The sequence below is a fragment of the Danio rerio genome, chromosome 6, assembly GCF_052040795.2.
Source record: "Danio rerio strain M-AB ecotype USA chromosome 6, GRCz13ab, whole genome shotgun sequence".
Classification (NCBI taxonomy): Eukaryota; Metazoa; Chordata; class Actinopteri; order Cypriniformes; family Danionidae; genus Danio; species Danio rerio.
The window spans coordinates 29,315,407-29,341,566 of NC_141026.1; the positions used below are offsets into that span (position 1 = coordinate 29,315,407).

At 34.3% G+C, this 26,160-nt stretch overlaps 1 protein-coding gene across 2 annotated transcripts; it reads left to right on the plus strand.

The window, feature by feature from the left end:
* On the plus strand, positions 1 to 26,160 carry boka (BCL2 family apoptosis regulator BOK a). 2 transcript variants are annotated; one of them, NM_001003612.2, is made up of 5 exons: positions 1 to 631; positions 4,898 to 5,026; positions 6,260 to 6,292; positions 10,625 to 10,788; positions 24,538 to 26,157. In NM_001003612.2, exons 1-5 carry the CDS (start codon positions 409 to 411, stop codon positions 24,661 to 24,663), a joined length of 675 nt encoding a protein of 224 aa, NP_001003612.2. In that variant the 5' UTR covers positions 1 to 408; the 3' UTR covers positions 24,664 to 26,157. The 2 variants fall into 2 exon arrangements, with proteins under 2 accessions (NP_001003612.2, XP_087111544.1); XM_087255418.1 differs by lacking the exon at positions 6,260 to 6,292 and having other exon boundaries at positions 40 to 631; positions 24,538 to 26,160.

Genomic DNA, 26,160 nt, shown 5'->3' on the forward strand with positions numbered 1-26,160 from the left:
ATCTGAGAGCTTCACCATAGAAGGAGACTCTTCATGCGCGCAGATCATCCAAACACACCGACCAAAGCACAGCAGAGCTTCACCACCGTCTGACAGCAGTTTAACCTCTGCTTCACAGACTGAGCCTCATAACTCTGTCATCTCCTAATGTCGATAATTAAGACTGTTTGGTTATTTGAATGATTGACGACAAACAGTGAAGATAATCGCTCACTGATTCTTCGCACTTCTGACCGCCTTATCAGATTCATGTTCTTTCAAGGAGAAGGCGAGAAGCGAGTCTTTCTACTGACACAGTAAAATACGCGTTTTTCTCTTTATCCAGATCAGAACAGGGTTGAGGAGAAACGCTTCCATACACGGTGCTGGAGGTGGAGGTTTCCAGCTGATCGTGATTGATCTCCACTCATGAAGGGCATGGAGATGTTGCGCCGCTCCTCAGTGTTTGCGGCTGAAGTCATGGAGGTGTTTGATCGCTCTCCCACGGACAAGGAGCTCGTGTCTCAGTCCAAAGTGTTGTGTAGGGATTATATTCACTCCAGACTGCACCGGGCTGGAATCGGGTGGTCGAAACCAGAACACGGGTCTGGAGGAACCCTGGCTGAGGTGTCTTCAGTCCTGCTGTGGTTGGGTAGGACATCTGACCCTTCACTTATGTATATTATCATGCTGTAGGCTACAATATGTAGACTGATGCTGTCAAGTGTTTGTGCAATGTATATAAAATAGCCTGCATGGTGCTATGGTCAAAAATATTGTATATAGAAAGAAATTGGGATACATGTTGGGGTACTAAAGACTAGTTTGTTTATGTAAATGTATGTATGTATGTAGGCTATGTGTACAGTATGTATGTTTGTATGTATGTGTTTTGAGAGAAAGGAAAGAAATTGTACATATTTCATGCTAACAATATGAGTTTATATACCCAAAAATCACGTCAGTCATATTTAGCAAATCAATAATTTAATGACAGTGTTAGAATTAAATATGCAAAAAAATGCAAAAAAATATTAGTTAGTAAAATTTTTGTCTGTTCTCTCAAACTAGGTTTTACCAATTGGCAATACGGTAATTAACATTAAATAGAAACACAATAGAAACTAGTATGATCTCTTATTCTTACTACTGTAAGTACAGGCCAGAGTATACCCCTTCATTTGTCATGCTGATTCACCCATATTTGACATTTTATTTTCCTAGAAGTTAATTAAATAAACATTTATGTAGTTGCTTTTTATGAATATAACATCCTTTAAATTAAAAAAGTGTTTGTATATAAACATACTTTCTAAGTATATTTAATTTCAGGCAGATGCAGTCTTAAATCTGTATTGGATACTTTATATGTTTGAGCAGTGGGTTTATGTTTGTAGGATTTATTTTAAGTCTGAGCCAAAAATGCAGAGCATTTCCTGTACGTTTTCAGTCTTGATATGTTTGTTTCATAAAGTAAATGGCAAAGTGACCTTTCAGAAATGAAATTAAACACGTGTTTCTTGGCTTCCTCAAAGCCAAAACCGTAAGATTGCGTAACATTTTACAACACTCTTATGTGGTCTGCCCGTCTCACCCATTGTAAAGTAATTTGCCTTTTGTACCATACTGAATGTGCTGGATTGCTTTTCTCATTCTTTTCTTGCTTTCAATCCATTGGATATTCTGAGCTCTCTAAAAGTTTACAAGACTGGATATAGATTAATCCCTATCAATAACATTAAATCCGCTGATCATCAGACACCCTTTAAGCCGTCTAAAAATACACCCCATGACGGACATTTGAGCTTCGGTCAACTGTCATTGTTTTCTAAGAACCTGTTTCTCAGAAAAGGGTAAAGGGAAGAATTTTAATTTGAAGCAACTGTGTTTCTGGGGGGAGCTGCTTTTTATGGACAAAGCATGCAAACATGCTGATCATTATCACAAGGCAGACTGAGGGTTTCCCACCCACACATAACCAGATTAACCCTGTACTGTCCTGAAAGAAAAGATTATGACAACAAACCCTGTATTCCTTGGATACACACACACATACACACCCCTCTCCACCTGAATCACTTACAACGAGACGATGATTAAGGTGGGAGAGACATATCTGAACACACTGTCAGGACATGTGGCATTGCAGCAGAATGAAAGTTTATATCTGTCCATTTGACCATAACATGGTAACACTTTAGTTAAGTACCATTAACTTAATATCAGATTATTAATATATTGGCCGTTTTTTAAAAAAACTTATTAAGTATGTATTCTGCATGATTTTATTCTCTAATCCTACTCAAAGCCTACCTGCTACCATAGCTATTATTAAGAGACAAAAGTCATAGTAAATAGTAGGCTAAGAATTTTACCTTTTAAAATAAATTGTGACCGATAACATCTTCGAAGGGTTAGTTCGATCCAAAATAAAAACCGTTATTATTTCTTAGCCTTTTGCTTGTTCAAAATTTGATTGAACCTATCTATTATATTGAAAAAGGCTGATTGTTGGCACTCAATAAATTCTATATATATATATATATATATATATATTTTTTTATGTCATCTTTTGAGTTCAACAGAAGAAAGAACTCACAAAGGTTTACAATATCACATAAGAGGCATTTTTTTGTTCTCTGAGGCCCACTTATAATGTTATTTTTCATCAAAGCACATCATAATTTCGAAGTGATTAGCTATTTTTGTGCTGTTTTCCCTCATTAAAACATATTTGAATAGGAGTGGCAGATTGGCTGACAGTCTGCATATTTAAAAATGTACAAAACTTTAAAAGGACATACCTGTGCCCACTGATGTAAACCTCATTGTGTTTACATTCGTCATAAATGGAGGCTGGTTTGACTTCGGTTAAAACGCCATTATTATCTATAACATGACAAAGGAATAGTGAACATGTTTTAGTTACTCAAACATGTGATACAACATTACTGTTGAATCAAAGAACATGGTGCATGAAGCTGTAATGACGCTGGCTGAAATTTGATTAAAAATAGTTGAACAAAAGTTTATTTAGAGGCAAAAGTCATAGTAAATAGTTGGCAAAGAATTGTACTTTTTAAAATAAACTGGCACCGATAAGTAGGGCCAGACAAAATCTGCAGATGTTTTTTGTAATTTCTGCTGAGAATTTTGGTAAACACCTGCGGATTTCTGCAGAATTATTTTGGGAGTATCATAACTAAAACCTTAATATGTAAAATAAAAAATTAGATCTTTTTAATCTTAATTTATGTTTAAAATGCAAATCTAATTAGATTCACTTTATTTGGTAAACAAAGCAAGTCTCATATAATATCTCTACTAAAATAAATATTACTGTACAAACTGTATTGTAAATAAATCAGATGATCAGTTTCATATTAGTCAATAATATTTCTGAAATTAATTTAAAAAGTGAATAAATATAGATATTACACGCATTTACACAAGTAATTAAACAGAATTAATGATGGGCTAAAAATCTGCAGAATTCTGCGCGCGCAGATTCCGCGTGGGCCTACATAAGATCTTCAAAGGGATAGTTCACTCCAAAATTTCAATTGTTATTATTTCCTCTCCCTTGCTTTTTCAAATCCTATTTGATTGAACCTATTATAAACCTATTATATTGAAAAATGCTGGTTACTAGAACTCATCGAATTCCATTTTATATATATATATATATATATATATATATATATATATATATATATATATATATATATATATATATATATATATATATTTATTTATTTAAATGTCATCTTTTGTGTTCAACAGAAGAAAGAATTCACAAAGGTTTAACATTATCATATGAGAGAGAGTAAATTATGAGGTCATCTTCATTTTTTTTGTTGAACAAACCCTTTAAAGGGAACATTAGCTGCCTTTTTTGTTCTCTGAGGCCCACTTATAATGTTATCATGTTATCAAGTGAATAGAAATTATCCTCTCATCAAAACATATTTGAATAGGAGTGGCGGACTTTACACTTGGAAGCAGAAATCCACTGGTATGATTTTCTGACAGTCTGGATATTTAAAAATGTACAAAACTTCAAAAGGACATCCGTGTGCTTACTGATGTAAACTTCATTGTGTATGTTTACATCCCATCAGTGTCCATCCATGACGGATTTAGGATAAAAGCCCTTTAAACCGCTATCTGTATTATGAAAATGCAATAGTGAACATGTAATGAAACTCAAACACATGATGCAACGTTACATCGTCTTTTAGTTTTAACCTTACTTATACAAATCCACTGTAAACTGAAGTCAGTAGAAGCTGTAATGACGCAGGCTAAAACTTGATTAAAAATAGCTGAACAAAGGTTATTCAAATCATTAATGTTGGGATCTCTGGCATAAATAAGTGGGCGGAACTAAACAGTCAGTAATGTAGAAGCAGGTGTTGATTTTATGTGGTGGCAGAGATCAGCCGCACTATTATGTAATAAAGTGTTGGATTGACATCAAAATAAGCTGATTTTAGACTATAAAAAAGTGTTTGATAGAGGAGGTACCAAAGTACAATCAAAAAGATTACCTCAGTTTAGATTTTTTACTTCATGTCCCCTTTAATAGCAGCTTTTCATTTTATATTGAAGTCATTGTGCATTTTGAATTTGTCATTTTTGTCATTCTGTAAGACTCTAGGGTCTAGATAGTGTCGTCCTGTGAATAGAAAAGCAATAGATTGTGGCAAGGCAAGTTTATTTCTATAGCACATTTCATACACAATGCAATTCAAAGTACTTTACTTAAACAGGAATAAAAGATACAAGTATAAGAAAATAAAAAGAGAATACAAATTATTAAAAGCGGATTAAATGTGTTAAAAACATGTTTCAAAGAAATGAAAAAGAAAAGAAAAACATGGTAAAAAGAAACCACGTATCTTTGTGTGTCTTCTAGGTGATGAGCTAGAGTACCTGCGTCCCAACGTCTACCGCAACGTAGCTCGACAGCTCAACATCACAATAGCCTCTGAGAATATCGTCTCTGATGCCTTTCTGGCCGTCGCTGCTGAAATCTTCTCCACAGGTGGGTCCTTGGCTTGTCTTGATATAAATTTAGAGCGGAAAACATTTGATTGTTTCTAATTGAATTAGTTGCTGCATCTGGCTTCTTGAGATGTTGTAGATCCTGTCAGTTAAGCATTAGCACACGACACATGCTGAGTTAAAACAAAAAAAAGACCCTTTTTTTTCAACCAAAAATGTAACATCTGCAAATATTTTCTCACCCTCATGTTGTTGTTTTCTGTAAAAAGAAGATATTTTGAATAATGTTGGTAGTTGTTAGTTTCCATTGTATGGACAAAACAAAATGAAAAACAAAACCAAAAAAAACAGGCCTTTCCTAAAATTAGGGCTGCACAATATATAATTTCAGCGTTGATATGGCAATTTGTGAATCTGCAATAATCATATTGTAGGACTTCAATGTAGATTTGGGATTATAGTTCATCAGGAACCACATTTCATAATACTGGATTTAAGGAGTCATTGCTAATTTTGGCCACACTTTACAATAAGGTTCATTAGTTAATGTTAATTAATGCATTTACTAACATGAACAAACAATCAACAATACATTAACTACAATATTTATTCATGCTAGTTAATGTTAGTTAATGAAAATACATTTGTTCATTGTTAGTTCGTTAACTCATGGTGCATTAACTAATGTTAACAAGCATGAACTTAAATGTTAGTAATGCATTAGTAAATGTACAATTATGATTAATAAATGCTGTACATGTGTTGTTCATGATTAGTTCATGTTAGTAAATGCATTAACTAATGAACCTTATTGTAAAGTGTTACCCTAATTTTAACCTTAATAGAGTAAAGGATTAATTGAGATCTGTTTTTAAGGCCAGTGGCTGTGAGATTTCAAGTAAATTTGAACCATTTAGTCACAAGAAGTTGTAGATTTTAACAAAGATTAATTGTATTATTTGTACAAAGAAGAATTCTATACTGTGATATTTTATTTCTGTAGCTTAAACACAGTTGACTCCCCAGAAAACATAGTTATTTATTTGTTTGTATGTGTGTTGTATTCATTATACTTATAATTTGTTTATTATATTAATATGCACTCCCCTAAAAAATCATCTCAATCCATGTAATATTATGATTTTTTCAAATAGAGCTATTTAAAACATGTTGTGAAATTATATTCACATTGCAGAAAACCAAATTATTGCGATGTCAGTTTTTTTCTAATATTGTGCAGCCCTACTTAAAATATCTTTTTTTTGTTCCACAGAATATAGTCGAAAAGGTTTGGAAAAACATAAGGGTGAGTAAATGCTGACAGCGTCTATTTCTTTAAAGTGACATTCCTGTATTTTCTTAAAAGATGAGTTCTATATAAGACCCGTCTACACACACATATCGACATTGTATGCAGTGTAGGGATGTGCAAATTTCAATATATTATTGATACAGCCTTTTTTAAATGTTCGTTCATTCATTCATTCATTCATTTGTTCGTTTTCCTTTAGCTTAGTCCCTTTATTCATCAGTTGACACCACAGTGGAATGAACCGCTAAATTTTATAGCACATTTTACACAGCAGACTCCCTTCCAGCCTCAACCCAGCACAACCCAGTACACCCATACAGTCTTAATCACACACATACAATACAGCCAATTTAGTTCATTCAATTCACCTTTGCCACATGTCTTTGGACTGTGGGGGAAACCGGAGCACTCAGAGAAAACCCATGCAAACATGGGAAGAACACCCAAACTCCACACAGAAATTCTAGATGGGACCTTGATGGGTCTTTAACCAGTGACATACTTGCTGTGAGGCGACAGTGCTTAACCACTGAGCCACTGGGCTGTCCCTTTTTAAATATGTTATTTATATGAATATTTTCAGAAGAATGGTAATGGATCACGGTTGATCTGTGATTCGTACGGATCACAACCCATGTTTTCGGAACACACGTTTCTTGTAGATTAATCCTAAATTTGTAACGATTGCAGAGAGATTACGTCTTGTGTCATTCAAGCTTCATGATTGATCATTGATAGATAAGGATCTTAACACCCATGCACCCATAAGCATAAATGATAGTGATTTGCATATGTTTATTAATCCTTCAAATCGCTTCATTTAATTCTCAAAATGCAGAAATCAAGAAAGGGATTGAGTATTTTGAGTTAGTTATGAAGTTACAAACAGTCAAATAACACAGAATTACTAGCATAAGAGTTTATAGTTTAGATAAAGCCACTGATATTTATGGTTAAGATTAAAATCCCCATCAACGCTCAAGTGAAAGTTGTAGACAGCAATTACTTTATTTAATCAATAGGTGTTGACAACCAGCCATCAAAAATATGCCACTGAATAATCATTAAAAAAATGATACATCTAGCGATTACACTGGAGATTATTGAGTGAATTACTGAATCATTTATTGAAAATAAGACTATAATTAAAGATGGGTTGTACAAATAATAATGTTAAATTTCTATATTTAACATCATCAGCAACATTAGGATGAACAGTGAACTTTTCACAGTTCTGAATAGTCTACAATTTATTTTATGCAGCTGATTATTTCTTAATTTATTTTTTAATAAAATTACAGGTTCTGAGTTCTGATTGTTCAAAACAAAATTGCAGAATTGTTTATTAATAAAGGGAAAGAAAATTACATCTGTCTCCTCCCTTTTTTGCTGATTTGAAAAATGGTCCGATCCGTGACTAAAAACCATAGTGTGGGTCGAACCGTGATATTTGTGATCTGTTACACCACTATTACTAACACTATAAATGTTAGTGTATTTTAGTCCCACAGCCAATACTTTCAATTGACCAGTATTCATGATAGAAAGATTTCAGTTTGAAAATGTGCAGAATATGTTCCCGGAAAAGTGTTAAATGTCAACCGTTCACTTTTTGAACAAACTATCCTGATTAATTACACTCTCTTTAAAGAGGGTCAAAACAGATCCACTCTGACATTACAATAAACACAGGAACAGTGCTGCACTCGACCCTGAGAGCTCCATAAAAGATGGATTTTTCTTTCAAGTAAACAGTGTCTGGGCACCATGGAAGTTCTCATTCCCTTTGCTGCACGCTGTGCATCACTTATATTTAGTGCAAACCCTTGGGATTCAGTTTAGTTCACAGGACTAAAACCCCATTTTGACCTTTGAGGGTTTGAGTTCAGTGAATCGTGGTCTTTTTTTTTTCTTCAACATGGGCAGCTGTGCAGATGTGCTGTAGCATATTTACCTCATTTAATTGAGAAAATATTCATTGTGTTTCAATTCTGAAAGCAGGATAAAGCAGGAAACAGTGCACCCAGTGACGCCCTTGCTTCTCCTGTTGGTACACATACCTGACCCCAAGCAGTTTTTACTTTTTACTCTTAGTGACCTTTGATTCATAGTTTTCTACGACACTGCAATATTTTTACAGCTCTGGAAAAATGATATGCATATATACACACATGCACACACATACACTTTATATCAACTTTTCTGCAAATGAGGGATTCACATGATAATAATCTTTGTATTAAAGATAAAATACAAAAGTGTACAATAAAACACTATTTGTCTGTTTTACTCCCAAAACAAACCTAATAATGGCAAATCAAGAGAAGTGGTATTATTTATTTATTTTTTTAATTTATATATTTATTTATTTTCCAGTGCTGTAGTGAGAGAGAGAGAGAGAGAGAGAGAGAGAGAGTGTGTGTGTGTGTGTGTGTGTGTGTGTGTGTGTGTGTGTGTGTGTGTGTGTGTGTGTGTTCATGTATATATAATTTTTTTAATTTGTAAAAATATATATTTTTATTGTTTTTAAACTTAAAAAACTGAAATGTATTTAATATTTTAGAATTATTTTGGATTATTTAGGCCAAACATTATTGAAATACATTTAAGTTATAGTTTATACATTTGCTTTGGCATTTTATTTATTTATTTATTCTTTTTTTTTCATTATTTAGACAGTTTAAGTGTCATTTCACTGAAGCTTTACTGTTTGTTTTTATATAGCAATTTTTTTTTTATATAAATCACAATATATTTTTTGAATGAATTAATATTTTTTTTTTATTAAAACAGAAGACTTTTTAACAATAAAAACAGGATTCATCATTCAGTTATGGAAGTGCACTTATGATATTCTGATATATATATAAAGTGCTAGTAACTATGAAAAGTGTGAGATTTGTCAAGTGTAGGACGATTTTAGTTATCTGCTTAAACATCGTCTTTATTGTTGTCTTCTTAAATGTGTTCAGAGGTTGATGTGTTAATCATTAGAATCTGCAACCCCATTTTTAAGATAAATTATACACACACAGAGGTGTTATTATTCTGTATTTAAAGCAGTATTTTGAGTATCAGTTTAAATATGCAGTTATTTAATACAAGGTTTCCTTTGAATTGTAACCTCTATTTTCAATTTAAAACAGGGTTTGTAGTGGTGTTTGAAAATGCTTGAATTTTATTGAATGTTTTCAAAATTGTGGATAAAGTGCTAAAAATGGCTTGACAATGTGAACATTGTGTTGCTTTGGTAAAAATAACTTGTTCAAAAAGCAAATCAAAGAAATTTAAGAGAGTAAAGGAGACTAATTCAATATCGAGTTTGTTTTCCGAAGAGTCGAAATGTATTCATGTATACAGTAATTGAATAATCAAATGTAATATAATACTGCATAGTCTTCATTTTTATAAACAATTTCGTTAAATTAATCATTATTTATTTTTCAAGTTACAAACGGGACATTTTTTTATGCCTGAATGCTTTTTAAAGTATAGACCTCACAGAGTCACAGGCCTCAAAAACACAAGCAAGATGATTAATTATAATTCAGACTCAACATTGCATACACTCGGGATGCCACTATGATGAATGATCACATTGTGATATTGATACTGAAACGATGTATTGTGCAGCAGTATGTATGTAAATGTAATTTGCCAGAAATGCTGGAAAAGTTTGAAAATGCACCTGGAAAGTAGTTGAAAACTGCATAATCTTGACTTTGGAAGAGCTATTTATACCATCTGAATTGTCAACTTAACATGTTACAGTCTTACAAAACAGAGGGAATTGTTGTGTTTTCGGTTTATCTTAAACTTCAAGCCAGCTTTTATCTCTTATATGCCTCAATATGGTTTCCTTTAGCCTTTGTGTTTCCTGTCTTTGCTGGTCGCAGATTAGCTTTCTGGTTGATGTGTTTATGTCTGGCCGTTTGATGTTTTCCAGCCAGGGGTTTACAGCTTTATTTCATTTCTTTTCAGACTGAATGGTATAAAAAGTTACAGCGGTTATTAAATTAGCTGTAATAGATTGGGATGTCTTCTTGTTTGATGAGAAATAATAGTACAGAGAGCCTTTTCATCAAATTCAGACTTGTGATCTTGACATTTTAATGTGGGGAAGAACTAAACAAGCATCTCTGCACCAACTGTCAAGTTGATGTCATTATCCAAACAACTGCTTCTTTATGATGTAAAATCAATTTAGATAAATAAAAGTCAATTCAGATTAAAGGAAAAAAAAGGATTTTGTATACTGAAATAGACTTCTTGACTCTTGGCTGACTATTATATTTATTATATTAGGCTCTGTCTGTTTCTTTACAGGTGTAACATGGGGGAAGATTGTGTCTCTGTATGCAGTGGCTGGAGCTCTAGCTGTGGACTGTGTTCGGCATGGACATCCAGCAATGGTGCACACTATCGTCGACTGCATGGGCGAGTTTGTTCGCAAAAGCCTTGCGTCATGGTTAAAGAAGAGAGGAGGCTGGGTAAGAAGTTTTTTAATAGAAAATACATATATTGCTTGCCAATTCACATTTTTATACAATGCCCTAAAAGTACTTTTTTGTAAAGGAAAAGTATATACTTTTGAGTGTGTAACAGAAGAGTATACAAGCTTTGGGACATAGTATGTCCTCGTTAACAGGTCGTTTTATTGCTTCTATCATATTTAGTTTCATATTTATTGGAGAAGCAGCAGCACGATAATCTAAGTACACTTTCATGCAGAGAAATCTCCTCAGGTCTTTGGATAATTCTGCATTCAGAGATTAAATGTCCAAACATATCTTTACACAAGTTACCATTGTTGTTGCAGATAAAATATAACATGAAAAACATAATTTAAACACGTTACTGTTGGCTAAATATTAATTAACAGTCATTCAAACTGTTCAAAGTTATTTACACTTTTCACCCGCATTTGTAGTTCTCATCAAATTCGCTTAATGCGCAATGTATTGTGGGCAATATCAGCGGTTAGAGTAAGGACTGTTCTACACTTCGAATTTTACCAGAAACAGTAAACCATCCGAGAATCTTTGGCATACTCTTTTCAACATGCTACAATTTGGGAAATACTAATTCTATTTTTAAATACTATTTAGGATGGATAGTATGCGTATTCTGATGCATCTATAATAAATTTTTTAAGTATGCAAACTAGAGTTATTCACATCAGCAATGTTATATGGGGGAATTTCATGGTCAAAAATACATCCATTATGCAGAGTTGATAGTAGAAAGAGATGCACCAAGCAGAATTCACTTTCAAAGCATTTTTTGTTGGTCAATCCCTCTCTGAAATACTTGATCCTGATTGGTCAATTGTGACTTAGCATTCTGTTTGCTAAGTTAATAGATAACTAATAGCTTAAAGTGATAGTTCACCCAAAAATGAAAATTATGTCATCATTTACTCATCCTTCACTTGGCACAAACTTGTTTGAGTTTCATTCTTCTGTTGAACGCAAAAGTGGATATTTTGAAGAAAGCTGAAGACTTCTACAATAGAAGTCAGTTGTTACATCTTTCTTACTATTTTGGACTTGTTTCTAGTCCAAATAAATAAAAAAAAACTTTACTCAAGAAGCATTTACTATTCAAACAAAAATATTGTTTTTGTTTTGTTTGCCATTTTAAGGAAAGGTTTCAAGGAAAAAACTCATTAATATTTCAGTAAATTATAAGTGTCTTTAAACTTCTTCATATATATATATCTATATATATGGATATATGGATATATGGATTAAAAAACAAGACAAAAACTCTAAGTAAAGCAGTTTTTGCTGCAAAATAAATTTGTCAATTTTAATTGTTGGGGGAAATTTAAATATCAAACAGGTGTGTTGTAATTTCAAACAAAATCAGGTCAAAACAATGTCTGTTCAGTAGTTCCAAATTACTTTAACTATAGAAAAATAAATAAAAAGCCTTCAAACTACCATTGGTCTATGGTGATTACACAGTAGGTGGGTCCATCACTTCACCATCTTTGACATGAACATTTGCTCTTGTTTATTTACTGTGTTCAGTCCATCAAGGTCAGAAATTAAAGAGTAAAATCAAAACTGAAGAGCAGAGGTCTGCTCTATACCTTACCTAGAGGATTGCCCCGGAAATCCTTTTTTTGGGGTAACACGAACAAAAATGAAAATTAATTACTCTCATAATTATTTGCTCTTGGGAACTCTCGTGTCGTTCTAATCCTCTAAGACATGTGCTCATCTTTGGAATACAAATTTAAATATTTTAGATTAAATCTGATAGCTTTTTCATCCTACATAGACAGAAAAGTCTAAAAAGCAACCAAAAAACTGTCCACTGACTTCAGTGGTTCAACTGTAATCATATGAAGCTTCGAGAGCAAGTTTTATCTCCAACTAAATACTGTAGAAACTTGTTTGTTTGCCTTTGTCTCCCACGTCAGTTCATGATGCCTTTAACTACAGGCGATACAATGTTTCAGTGTTGTGCTGCTGACTAATTGCAATACATCATATGACATATTAACAACACTAAAATCCCACTTAATAATCCACTTACCAAAAAAAATTATAAAATAAAAACCCTGGTTGGTGCATATACAGTAAATAAAGATGACATGATGTTGTGATCGCAAAGTGAATTTCAAAGCTTAACCAAAAACCCACATCAGTAGTATCAAATACTTTCTTGACTGCCGTTTTCTCCACACTGTCTTTTTAGCTGCACATTGGTCATGATATAAAAAAAATGTCCAGCACATAAAGTACTGAGTCTTTGGTCACCACCAGTTCTGGTGTTTTGATGACTTTATTTTTTGTGTTTATGCCATAAAGGTAGTGTAGGTGATTTCAGAGTGGCTAGCTGTTGCTAGAGCTAAATATCTTACCCCCATGGCCTGGATAGTCACTATCTAAAACCATGCTTCCTCCAAAACACATGAATGCGCACACGCAGTCACGGACCTGAGAACAAAAGTGATAAAAGGAGGAAATTACCTCATGTCTCATTTGCCAATGAGAAAACATTACAGTTCAAAGCACACATTACAATATCAACATAATAATGAGAGCGTTCTGAAGCACTCAGCTGACGATTTTGAGCGTAGGTACACATGGCTGGTCCGTCTGCATAATGAGAACATGGTGATGCCATGATCTGCTTGTGTGAATGCAGAGGTATGCAAATCCTTGAAATCTTAATGTTTTGGACCGAATATTTTAATTGTACCAATTTTTTTTTTTTTTGGTCCTATGCCGATTTACATGTAGGCGTAGAATAAAAATTTAGGTCACTTAACTTAAAGAGTGCTATTGAGTTGTAAAGAGTTTTTTAAACAATTTTTGAGAAACAATCAGAAGTTAAATATGTACACAAAGTAAAAAAAAAAAAACATATATAATTTTCATAAGAAAATTGTGTATACAGAGTAGTTATCAATAAATTGAGAAGCCTATTGATAAACACCTTTTTTATTTTGTATATTTTTTGGCAAAATATTGTAATATTCATTTATTCATTTTCTTTTCGGCTTAGCCCCTTTATTAATCCAGGGTTGCCATGGCGGAATAAACCACCAACTTATCCAGCACGCTTTTCCGCAGCGGATGCCCTTCTAGCCGCAACCCATCACTGGGAAAATAATGTAATATGTATCGTTCAGTTTATATGAACTTTAAGTTAAGGCTATAGCGCAAACCCAAGACACTGTAATGCAGAGATGATCTGTATGTGGTGATCAGTTAAACTCACCATAAAATCCAAATGTACTTTTATATGAATTTAGTTGTTCCTGTTATAAACTATGTATTTGTGCACTTCATTATTGTGTAAAATTCATTAGCCCTCCTAAACTTTAAGGAAATACCATAACCTTCCCTCCCCCCTCAAAACAACCTTCCTGATAAGATGTAATGCCTTTGGGACGGGGCTATCAGTGTGTGTTTTGTTTCTGTTTTGAATTTGTCTATTTGTCAATCTTCTGTCATTTTGTCTTTCAACAGTCCATTCGGTTCCTAAAGCACTAAATCATGCACTGCCCTACCTTTTTACCTTTTTTCATTTCAAGTGAATGTACGTCACAACAGTGGAAAAAAAGACAATCTTTACTTTCATTTCATAGTGACTTTAACAATGGAACTACCAGAAATCTGTAACTGCTAAAAAAGCCAAAAACTCTTCATACAAGACTGAATTAAATATGTATCAAATCATATTTACATTCAAAGCTTCTTGTGAAATTTTAGAACTAAAGGGGTAGTCCACTACAATATCATATTTAAAGCTTTAGTTGATGTGTAATGTAGCTGTGTGAACATAAACAACATCTTGAATGTATTACGCTCATTGTTCAATGAAAAGGGAGACGTTGGCTTTTACAGAGTTAGCTTAGCAAAGTCTACAGTGAACAAAGTTTGAGGACTGCAAAAAAATACATCCAGGCTAGTGAGATCACAAACACTTCAGGTTATGCGCATACACCACACGCATACACCCCACACAGCAAAGGGGCATGAGTCGCTGTAATTTCCAGAGCTCGTCCTGTTTCTGTATTTGGGCTTCCAAATGACATGACACAAAGAGAGAAGTGCTTACAGTTTAAGTTTAATTGTGTTCGAGAGAATTATAAAAAATATGTAGCTAGGATTTGACAAAGGACAGCTTTCATAATTTCTCCCAGTTCAGTTCTGGAATCGGGTAGAAACCCCTCAAAGAAGGAGCAGCTCCAACCATAATTGACGAAGCTGTGGATTGTTAGTCACAACCTGTAAATATTTTTATTTGTTAATTTATCTATTTTATGCATAGTTTCTAACATTAACAGTATCTTGTAGAGAGGACATAAACAAGGATATAAACAATGGGAAATGCTGTTTGGCACCGCTAACAATTAAGCTACAAATTCATATTTATCCATCAAACCCACGTAAACTCCCACAATCTTCTCCTGCGCTGCATTGTCTCTCTATGCAGCTGCTTTCGTTACTTTTCAAATAACAACTTCCTGGTGACGTGAAGCCAATCCGTGAATCACAGCACATTATGTTAGCTGAACAATCAGAGCTCCTTGAGGGTGGGCTTTCGAAGGAACTAAGAAATATGACAGTAGTTTTCATGTTAGCTGAGTAGCTGTATTTAATCAAAGTAAGATATATAAAAAATACGGGATTTTGTTTATAAATAAAGCATGTGCACACATTGATTTGTATCTTATAACACAACTAAGCATTAAAAATACACATTGGACCATACCTTTAAGCTTTGAATGTCTGTTGTCATATTTTATGAAGTTATTACCCTAAAAATACAATCTTTTTTTGTGTTCTATGATCTAGAACTTCGCAAAGGTGCATACCTCCCTTTGTAAGATGTAGAAAAGCAAAGAACAGTGACAGTTGTTTTTGAAGGTTAAAAAAGACATGTCTGAAGTTATAATTTTGCTATCAGAAAGGGATGTTTTTGTTAGCAGAAAGTTCCTAGGCTGCAATGGAGATGCTAAAATGCATACGATCAGTTTGACTGTTTTGGCCATTCAAGGTAGAAACACTCTTTTTGTCTTTTGTCATTCTAATAAAATAACAATGTTAGTTTGAAATGCACACATTGAGGGAAAAGTTGGGGTAGTAAAGTTAAATGGGTTTTATTTTAACAGTTATTAAATAACAACATTTTAAAATGGTCAAAACTGAAACAGTAGCTGTGTCAGAAATCACATACTTCTATTCTATATAGTATGCTAAAAACAGTATGCGAGCCGAGTATTATGTTCGAATTCATAAATTCGAAAAACAGTATGCGAGAAGTACCTGGACGACCTACTACTTCCAGCGAGATTCTGAAGTGTGTATTAGATATGCTATCCCATGATGTACTACGAGAAAATTCATGAATGGGAAACTGACTCAACTATCTTCAACTTAGGTCACATGATAATGATAAAATAGGCATGGGACGATAACCATTTTCAAGATATACTGTGGTTTGGAAAAGTCAATGTTTTAAAACTGCCAAAATTTTCTGTAAAACCGTTCCTACGGTATGTGTAGGATCTTTAATTCACATTTTTTGTTTTGTTTTTTGGGACAACAGTATCTCCAGCAGAAAAGATATCAAAAGATGCTGTTTTAAAATATAAAGAAATCTGTGTTTCTGAAACAAATGAAGACAGTAGTAGTCATTGATTCATTTGAATTATTTTGTCTGACATGCTTACTGTCCCAAAATATTACAAATCATCACCTTGGAATAATCAGGTTCTATCTGCGTTCTGAATGATTTTGAGATATTAAGCTTCAAAGTTTTTGCATTCTATATAGCAAACAGTTTGTGTTTAATATTTGTTTTTTTAGTTTTTTAAGTCTTAACATGTAAACAGCTTATAAAATAAGTTGTCAATTAATAACGATATGTCGATAACTCAATTTTTACAAATTCTGACAAAAATGTCAGCTAGAACCTCATAATTCTAAGGTGACTAAATGTAAAAAAAAACATGTATACATTTAAAAATAATATATTTTAGAGCAGTGAGCACAATACCATGATACCATGAAACCGTGATATTTATATCCAAGGTTATCATACCCTCAGAATCCCATGCCTATGACAAAATGGGGGAGATACTGTAGTGCATCTGAGTTCCATTCATACTACTGACATTGATACTGTATAGAACGTACTTCTCTAACTATTGAATAGTATGTTTAAATTAAAATGCAGTACTTACTGATTAGTAGGCAATTTCAGATGCAGCCAGTGTCAAATGGTTGCCACACACACACACACACACACACACACACACACACACACACACACACACACACACACACACAAAAAAAAGTATTCTTGATCATTCGAATTACTTTATTTAAACAGATGTTTTGGGACAGTTATATATTTTTTATATATTTGAAAACTACTTGCCTTAGTAATGTTTGTAAATTAAAATAAAGTGGTAAAATAAATAAAAAAATCCTAATATTCCTAAATGTATTGGTTAAAAATATTCAATAATTATTGATACTGAATGGTATGAAACATGATATCATAATTTTTTTCTGCAGTATCGCCCTACCCTATATTCAATCCACTTAAGGTTGTTAAGTTAAAATAATTAATTTGTTGTGGGACAACATGAATGAACAGTGTGGAACCCCATATCTTTTATAGTGCACATAAATAGATTTGTCAGATTATTAAGGAAATTATCACTTGGTATCAAACTAACAATCAATAACAGGAAGAAATCTGAAAATGTTCTATAATTTCGGGTAAAAATACTGAACACCAAAAAGAAGCTACACTTGAATACTTTTTCTGACAACTGAAAGAAAGGTGCTGTGTTTATACAATATCAAAGCCCAGAAAGCACACTCACTGCTGCCTTTCCTCCTTTGTCCAGTATGTGCAGACAGAATGCAGACAGAATGTGTAGCGTTCATGCAGTTTAGTGGGTGGAAATCTGATTAGTCCCTCAGCACAGTTCAGCGAATCTGTTGAATAAGGAGTTGTGCTGGTATGTGTGGCTGTTTTGGCAGGGCACGTCTATGGTGTGGTGTCTGTGCTCATTAGACTGTTTCTGTTCAGGCAGATTCAACATGGCACTGGGCCAGAACAAACCTGCCTGCACGACACTAATCTAGTTTTTAAGTCATTGTGTCATTTTTTTTCAGATAAGTGCAAAGAAATTACTTTCCGTTCATGACTTGAGGAGTACTTATAAAGAAAAAGCCAAAAGCCATCGTATGAAATATTTCATACGAATATATAATATAGTTTCTTAATTCTTTTGAACACAAAAGAAGTTAATTTGAAGAAAGCTAAAACATGTAACCATTGACTTTCTGAAGAAAAAAACTAAAAACAGGTTTTCAGCATCCTTCAAAAAATCTTTTAGTGTGTAAAAGTCACAAACAGATTTGGAACAAGTAAATGATGACAGAATTTTCAGTTTTGGGTGAACCGCCTCTTTAGGAGCTAATGCACGGGCCTAATATGCTGATATACATGCGGTTTTCTTTCTCATTTATTTAACCTGATTGTTTGAGGAAATTCACCAAGACACATGTAATGTTAGGCTATATTTGATTCAATCTGAGACATGACATGGCTTTCTGTGCAGACTTTGTATGTATGTTCAAAGAAAACCATGTGCATATATAGCTTTTAGTTCTTAATTGTTTGTTCTTGTGTGTCAAAAGTTTTATATACCCTGCAAATTTAGTTAAATGTTACATTTTCTTATTAATCTGTGGATCATATACATCCCAAACTATGGACATGCTTTGAACAGACCACAGTTATCTCTAGCTCATATTTTCTTAGGACTTAGTTATCTAGGACAAGTTTGATGTGTGTCCTTTTTTCACTTTTGTAGAATTGTGTACACAAAGAAAACGTTCAGCGCTCATAAAGAACTGTTTGATGTGGTGGATGTACAGTTTAAAAAGGCTGGTTTAGTTGACTAAGTGAAAGTCAGTAGTGGCTTCAGGTGAAAATCATTCTCAGCATTTTTCAAGGTCTTCCTCTTGGGAGTGTCCAGATTTTGTAACCGCAGTGTTTGTGTGAAGTAGACACACCCATACTGAACTGAGAACTGTCATCAGGAAATCAAACATTTTTGTGGTATACTACAGTTTTCTGTATTTTGTGATTTGATGTTTTTGTTTTTCCCTGTTTATTTATGCTTTTGTATTGCATGATGGGACCCTAATCTTTCTTCTAATAACCTGTAAACTTGAAAAGTTCAAAAAGGTGACACTTTTGTAAAGTTTTTAATTTGTAACATTTTGGTTTTAAATGCCCAAACTAAGGCCCGTGGGCCAAAGTTGGCCCACAGTAACCTTTCATTTGGCTCGATTTGATTTTGTAATCTTTCATTTGTTTGCTTTATTGTTAAGTTACAAAAAAGTTTACTGAAATTAAATGTTTTAATTTAAAGGCTGTAATTTAGTTTAAAATGTAAATACTGTCAACCTACTGATAGAGGATGATGTTAAGATTTTGATGAGCAAATGAAGTCAAAGGCAAATTTTGCTTGACTAGTATTCAGCATTGAACTCCACTGTTTTATAAATGTGATTGGTTTTATTGCAATTAGTTTTCATTTTAAAATTATATTGCATTAGTTAATATGATTGAAAGCAATGTTTTCTATTTATTTTGAAATATTATGAAATTAAATATTTTGGTATATTTATCTTCAGGCCACGGCTATCAATGATATTTGATTTTTGGCCTTTCATACGAAAAACTTTGGGCACCCCTGGTTTAAAGTGATATATTGTCTGGGATAGTGCTGTGTTTTATGGTACAAAAACTTTGTAAAAAAAACTACCAGTAAGTTTTTGTTATCTGTTACGGTCTATGCATACATTTTTTATACATTATATTATTTTAATTTACTAATCAACAGAGATCAATATGCCATAATGCAATTTACAAATGTAAATAAACTGAAACCCCAAAATTTGCAAATGATAATTAACAGATATTTTTTTTACAGTGTAGATTGCATAGATTCTATATAATTAGTGGAAAAATGGCTAGGGTTTTGCCCCCAATGTTTTTGAATTATGTGTATATGGACACTCGTGTCTACGTGCCATGCTGAGGGTTTGCTCTGTTAGATTGGCATGAGAGTGAAATAAAAGGCCCATTCACACAAACAGATACACAAAAACACAGTGAAATTCTTCATAATTAAAATCCCAATTAAGGGGTGTCCCAATCTCTCAGTGTCTTCATTAGTTCCCTGTTTTGATCTATCGATTGTCTTTTGACTACTGTATTTTCCCTTTGCAGCCTAAACAACATCTAGGTTCTTCAGTTATCAGGAAAATAATTGTGCAACTCCAAACAAGGCAAAAAAAAAAAAAAAGTGCATTTTTGTACTTTCAGTATAACATTTTTATGCAAACAATATGCAATTTAAGACAAAAAAAAACGTACTAGTGTACACTGCCTGACAAAAGTCTTGTCGCCTATTTAAATTTTACTAACATCAAATAATGATATGACTTCTAGTTGATCATTTGGTATCATTAGTAGCTTATATGAATAGCAAATGCCTCTAGAATACGCTTATTTTACCAAAATAAAATATGGTCATGCCTTGATTATTAATTATTTAATTAGGACAGTAACGTCTCACTTTGTTTAGACAAAAGTCTTGTCACTTAACAGAAACAATGTACAGTATAGAATATTAAGTCATGCTGCAATGCAAAATAGTTAATAATGTGTGTATGACTCCCAAGAGCTTGGAGGACTCTATCAATACATCTCTGCAGTGACTCAAATAACTTATTAATAAAGTCATCTGGAATGGCAAAGAAAGTGTTTTTGCAGGACTCCCAAAGTTCATCAAGATTCTTTGGATTCATTCTCAATTCTTCCTCCATCTTACCCAAGACATGCTCAATAATGTTCATATGTGGTGACTGGGCTGGCCAATCCTGGACAAATGTCTTGATACCTCAGGTTGTTGATGTTGCCATCCACTCTGCAGAACTCCCACATGATTTTTCCTTCATCAAACTTGACTGATTTCTATAAGAATCTTAGGTACGTGCGGGTTCCAATAGGTCTTCTGCAGTATTTGTGATGGTTGGGATGCAGTTCAACAGATGATTGAAATGGTTACATGAGTGGTGCTTGACGAAGACCTGTCAGAGAGGGTTTGTGGATAGCTGCACCTTCGATTTCGAAAGTTTGCTTTTCTATAATTAAATGAAACAACAGCATTTTCAAACTAAAATGAGTTTTTAACCCACTCTGTTTTTGTGGATCTAAGATGGCAGAATACTGTGGATGCCAGGCGCATATTTCACCAAATCAAAAGGTGGACCACTCTTTAAAAATAGGTGTAATCAGTTGAGCTTGCCAAATTTCAACTAATCCCTGAGGTGTTTGAAATTGCATTTGATTGGGTTGGTTTCATTTGCTCATTCAAATACTCATTGGATTTGATTGGTTTCTGGGGGTTATTATGAAGCTTGTACATTATGACTTTGTTCTTGTGAAGTCAATTTAGTAGCGCACGTTATTATTTTTTAGGCTAACAATTGAAATGTTAAAATTAAAGTCTGACCTTTTGCCTCCATGTTTGGAGTGGTGATCCTGTGTTGACATCAATTTTATAGCTTCATCTACAATATTCTTAACTACGTCCCTCTGAACTTTAGTTTGATATGAGAGAATGATGCAATGAAGAAAGCCCTTCTTTTTCACTTGGATTTAATTCACCATGCTGAAATAAAGGTCTTAGCAACTTAGTTTATGCATGGTAATCTATGCACTCACCTAAGACATGATTGTGTTAGGTAAATCATATTGTAAAAATCATATTTGCTATCCACATTCCTTTTATTCACTTTCTGACTTCAAGTCACATATTTGCTCATTCGATATCTGAAGGAAATCTGAACACACATGGCCACAAGATGTTTTTGAGCAGGTTAAAACCAGATGGAAAAAATAACTTAACTGACTTGTGTTTTTTGTTTGTTTTTGTGACCAGATCACTCAAAACACGTGGTAATACCAGGTGGAAACAAGGCCAAAGTGAATACTTTATTGGGGAACTATGATGAAAATCAGCTTGAATCATTTTGAGGCCCACCGCAACGTGACGTAGGAGTGCGGTTTCCCCGCCCATTGATTGACAGCTGTGTATTAACATGTAATAATAATAATAATAATTCCTTACATTTATATAGCGCTTTTCTGGGCACTCAAAGCGCTTTACACAGTGGGGGGAATCTCCTCATCCACCACCAGTGTGCAGCATCCACCTGGATGACGCGACGGCAGCCATTTTGCGCCAGACCGCACACCACACACCAGCTGATTGGTGGAGAGGAGACAGTGATGCAGCCAATTAAATATTAAATATGGGGATGGTTAGGAGGCCATGATGGACAAAGGCCAGTGGGCAGATTTGGCCAGGATGCCGGGGTTAAACCCCTACTCTTTTTCGAAGAACATCCTGGGATTTTTAACGACCACAGAGAGTCGGGACCTCGGTTTAGCGTCTCATCCGAAAGACGGCGCTCACTGAGCAGTATAGCGTCCCCGTCACTATACTGGGGCATTAGGACCCACACAGACCGCAGGTTGGGCGCCCCCTGCTGGCCTCACTAACACCACTTCCGGCAGCAACCTAGCTTTCCCATGTGGTCTCCCATCCAGGTACTGACCGGGCGCAGCCCTGCTTAGCTTCAGTGGGCGACCATGTGAGAGTTGCAGAGAACTAGCTGCCGGCACAATGTCGTCGTAGTAACGCGTATAATCATGTCAACAAGACAGGACGTGCGCAAAGCAACTGGGATTAAAAGATCTGTTCAGCTCTCTGTGATCATCATCATCAATCATCATCAAATGTGATCAAGAATGAGTTTGACAAGTTTAAGACATTTTTAAAACATAGTATATGTCTAATGAATTACAGCGATTTTATGGTCTGTATCATCACCGCCGGATGGCAGTTCAATTATAACAAAGACGCTTCAATCCCAGTTTGTGGATGTTAAATCAGGTTTATTTTGTACATTAACATCCTGTTACATTTGCGTGCAAAAACAGTGCAAAGTAAAATGTGCGCTGTGTGTGTGCGTGTGTGTGCGTGTGTGCGTGCGTGTGTGTGTGTGTGTGTGTGTGCGCGTAAACTTTGTAACGATAAGTGTGTTACTTATCATTCTTACTCTTAACTCATTAACTTCACAACAAATGTATTAAATAATCATTGGGAAAGTTCTTACTGTAGTATTTCTCACAAACACTATGTGAGATTTGCTTTCTTCATGTCTGTCACTGTGCTGTTTATCTGACATAGCTAAGGTAGAGATTAAGGCACACTCTGACAGGCACGTGGGAACAGTGGGCAGGAGAACTAGCATTAAAGGCGACAAAAACAGCTACAATGTGTTTAGAGCAGAAAGTTCCAATAGCCTGAAAGGTATAATAAATAATCTGCTGGGTGTTTTGAGGTGAAACTTTACAGACACATTCTGAACACACAAAAGACTTATCTTAAATCTTGAAAAATGGGCAAAATAGGTGACCTTTAACCCTTCAGTTTCCAAGACAAGGTTTAAGTCTAGTTCCAGACTGCACACTTAACTAAAAAAACTAGCAGTGGCATAGTTTCAAGAATAGTGTAGTGATTTTTCTAGCATTTTTTATTTTTTTTGTATAAAAGGTACTTAATAAATTAATTTAAGGAAGGCCTAGTCCTGTCTTAAGCTAAGCCATGTTTGTGAAACCGGCCCTGAGTGTACTTTTAGAACTTTTATATCATCGTCAATCCAGTATTGCTCAGTATTGAAATATAGCATGTTTAGACAGCTGAATGTTGACTTTGGCCTAAAAAGAACATACTTCTTGGAACCAACAGTTCAGTTTCTTTTTTTGTCCTTTGTCTAATAAATTGAAACACAAAACTATATACCATAAATGCTGTATTTTTCATGTCTAGTTCAACCAAAACTGAAAAATCTGTTGCTAATCCTTTCGCTAACCTTCCACTTGTTCCAAACCTGGGTTTCTTTCTTCTGTGGAATGCAAAAGAAGATATTTTGAAGAATGTTGGAAACAATTGATTTCATTACAATTTCCTACTATGAATATCAGTTCAAAATATCTGCTTTTTCATTTAAAGTCCAGAACCAAAAGTCGCTGAGACTTTTATTTCAGTATGTTAATGAACTTCCAACTGAAACGGAATATTGAGTAGGGGATAGAGCTTTAATTTTGCGCATCATTTCCTTGTAGCAAACTAATAGTAAGAAGGACCGCCACTCTATTTTGCGGCTTTGACTGAAGATTACCAAATCAAAACCTTTTTTTCAGTGCACTATCTACAGAGTGGGCCATTTATATGGATACACAATAATTAAATGGGAATGGTTGGTGATATTAACGTCCTGTTTGTGACACATTAATATACGTGAGAGGACTTGGAAATAACTCATGAAAACCAAGCACACCATTGTTTTTCTTGTGAAATTCCCAATAAGTTTGTCAAGGTGCATCCATATAAATGGCCCACCCTGTAGTATGGATACATTGTTCACCTAAAGAATGGCAATGTGCACTAGAAAAATAAAGAATGCCAATTTTGATTTCAAACTTTAAAGGTTGAATAAATTCAGAGTAAATGTTCAGTTTTGGGTGTATTTTCCCTTTAATAACACTTATTAGATCTTTATGTTTTTAATAGTGTTTTTAATAACACTTTTTATCCTCTCTTACAGGCGGACATAACAAAGTGTGTCGTCAGTACAGACCCCAGTTTCCACTCTCACTGGCTAGTAACGGCCGCCTGCGCCTGCGGTCACTACCTTAAGGCTGTGGTTTTCTACCTGCTGAGAGAGAAATGAAGAGCAGAATCAACAAGTGACGGACAGAAAGAGCTTTCTAGTCACTGCTTAAGCCTTTCACTGCTCTTGATGTGTTTACACTTGCACAAAGTTTGCACTTTTCCTTTAAAGGATATTCTTATGCTCCAAGATGAACCATTATCTTTAAAGGCGTTGTTGAGTGTTTAACCTGGCCTTTTGCACTCTGTAGGCATTCCTTGCTGTTACCATTTTTTTATTGAACCTAATGTTGATATGCAGAATACCAAGCCCTGCGGGATGCATCTGAAAGAATGTTATCATGATGTGTGTGTATATATATGTTTGTCTGTTCTGTCAGTGCTGCCTTGTCCAACATTGTCTTATCACAATGTTTTTTATATCATTGGAGATTGCTAAATATTAAGATTGGTAAGTGTAACTGAGACCCACAGTGTGGTGAGAAAATGGCCAGGGGTTATTTAGAAAACAGTTCTGAGTGAAAACTGTTAATGAAATGAGAATGTATGTGGGATGATAAAGAACAATAGACATTTCAGTTAATGTCAAATTTCAAGCTGGGACCTGTCAAGTAGTATTTCAAGGGTTCCCACTCTAAACTCTTAAATTCCCTGACCTTCACTGAATAAAAGGCTTTTCCAATAAAAAAGTCAAAATTTCCAATATTTTAAATGAGTAGGAAAACGGGCAGCTGTTGTGTTGTCCCTCCAGAATTTTGTAATCGCTGAATTGAATGCAAAATTAAGCAAAGGATTTACAATTTAGAGGAGATTGGAGATTCTGTAATTGTTGCAAATTTTCTTTTTGTTTGCAAGTTTTACATCAAATCCAGGCCTCGTCCAGTGTGTGATATCTTGGGTTGTCATAGACCTGACAGGGTGTATGATCTGCTTTAGACACATCATGTGACATCATCGCAACACAAATTCAGCCAGTCTATTTGAACAAGGCTACATTTGTTGAGAAAGTCAGGCATTTTAGGCCACAATCATCAGAAATCTTTTCCACAAAGTTCAGGAGGGACTGAAAGAACACTGAGCAGACAGAAAACTGCCTTGTGACTGCATTTGATTGCTCGTAACAAGTGGAAATGGCAGTGGAAAATAGCCTTTAGCATAACAATATGCAAAACATGTGAAACAATGTGTAAATAAATCAGGGTATAAAAAAAGTACATTTGAAAAATGCAATGTAAAATTTGAAATGACAAAGAAAACGCCCTGATATTCCATAACCCGTGTGAATCCTGTATTTCATAATGTTGTCTATCTCTTTTCTTTTTGTAATTTATTTTTGAATGTATTTTCCCATTAATTCTTTTTTTTGGTGTTGTTGGTGTCTAAGCTACACGGAGTCTTCACTAATAGTAACTTAAAACTCTTTCTTCTAATTGTTTATATCATTGTATTGCATTGTATAGTTTAGTTTATTCATATAAATCTGTGAGAAACTGCACATTGTTTTGTGTACGCTACACTGAAAGCAAAAAAAAATAAAACATTCAGTTGTTTTTTCAAA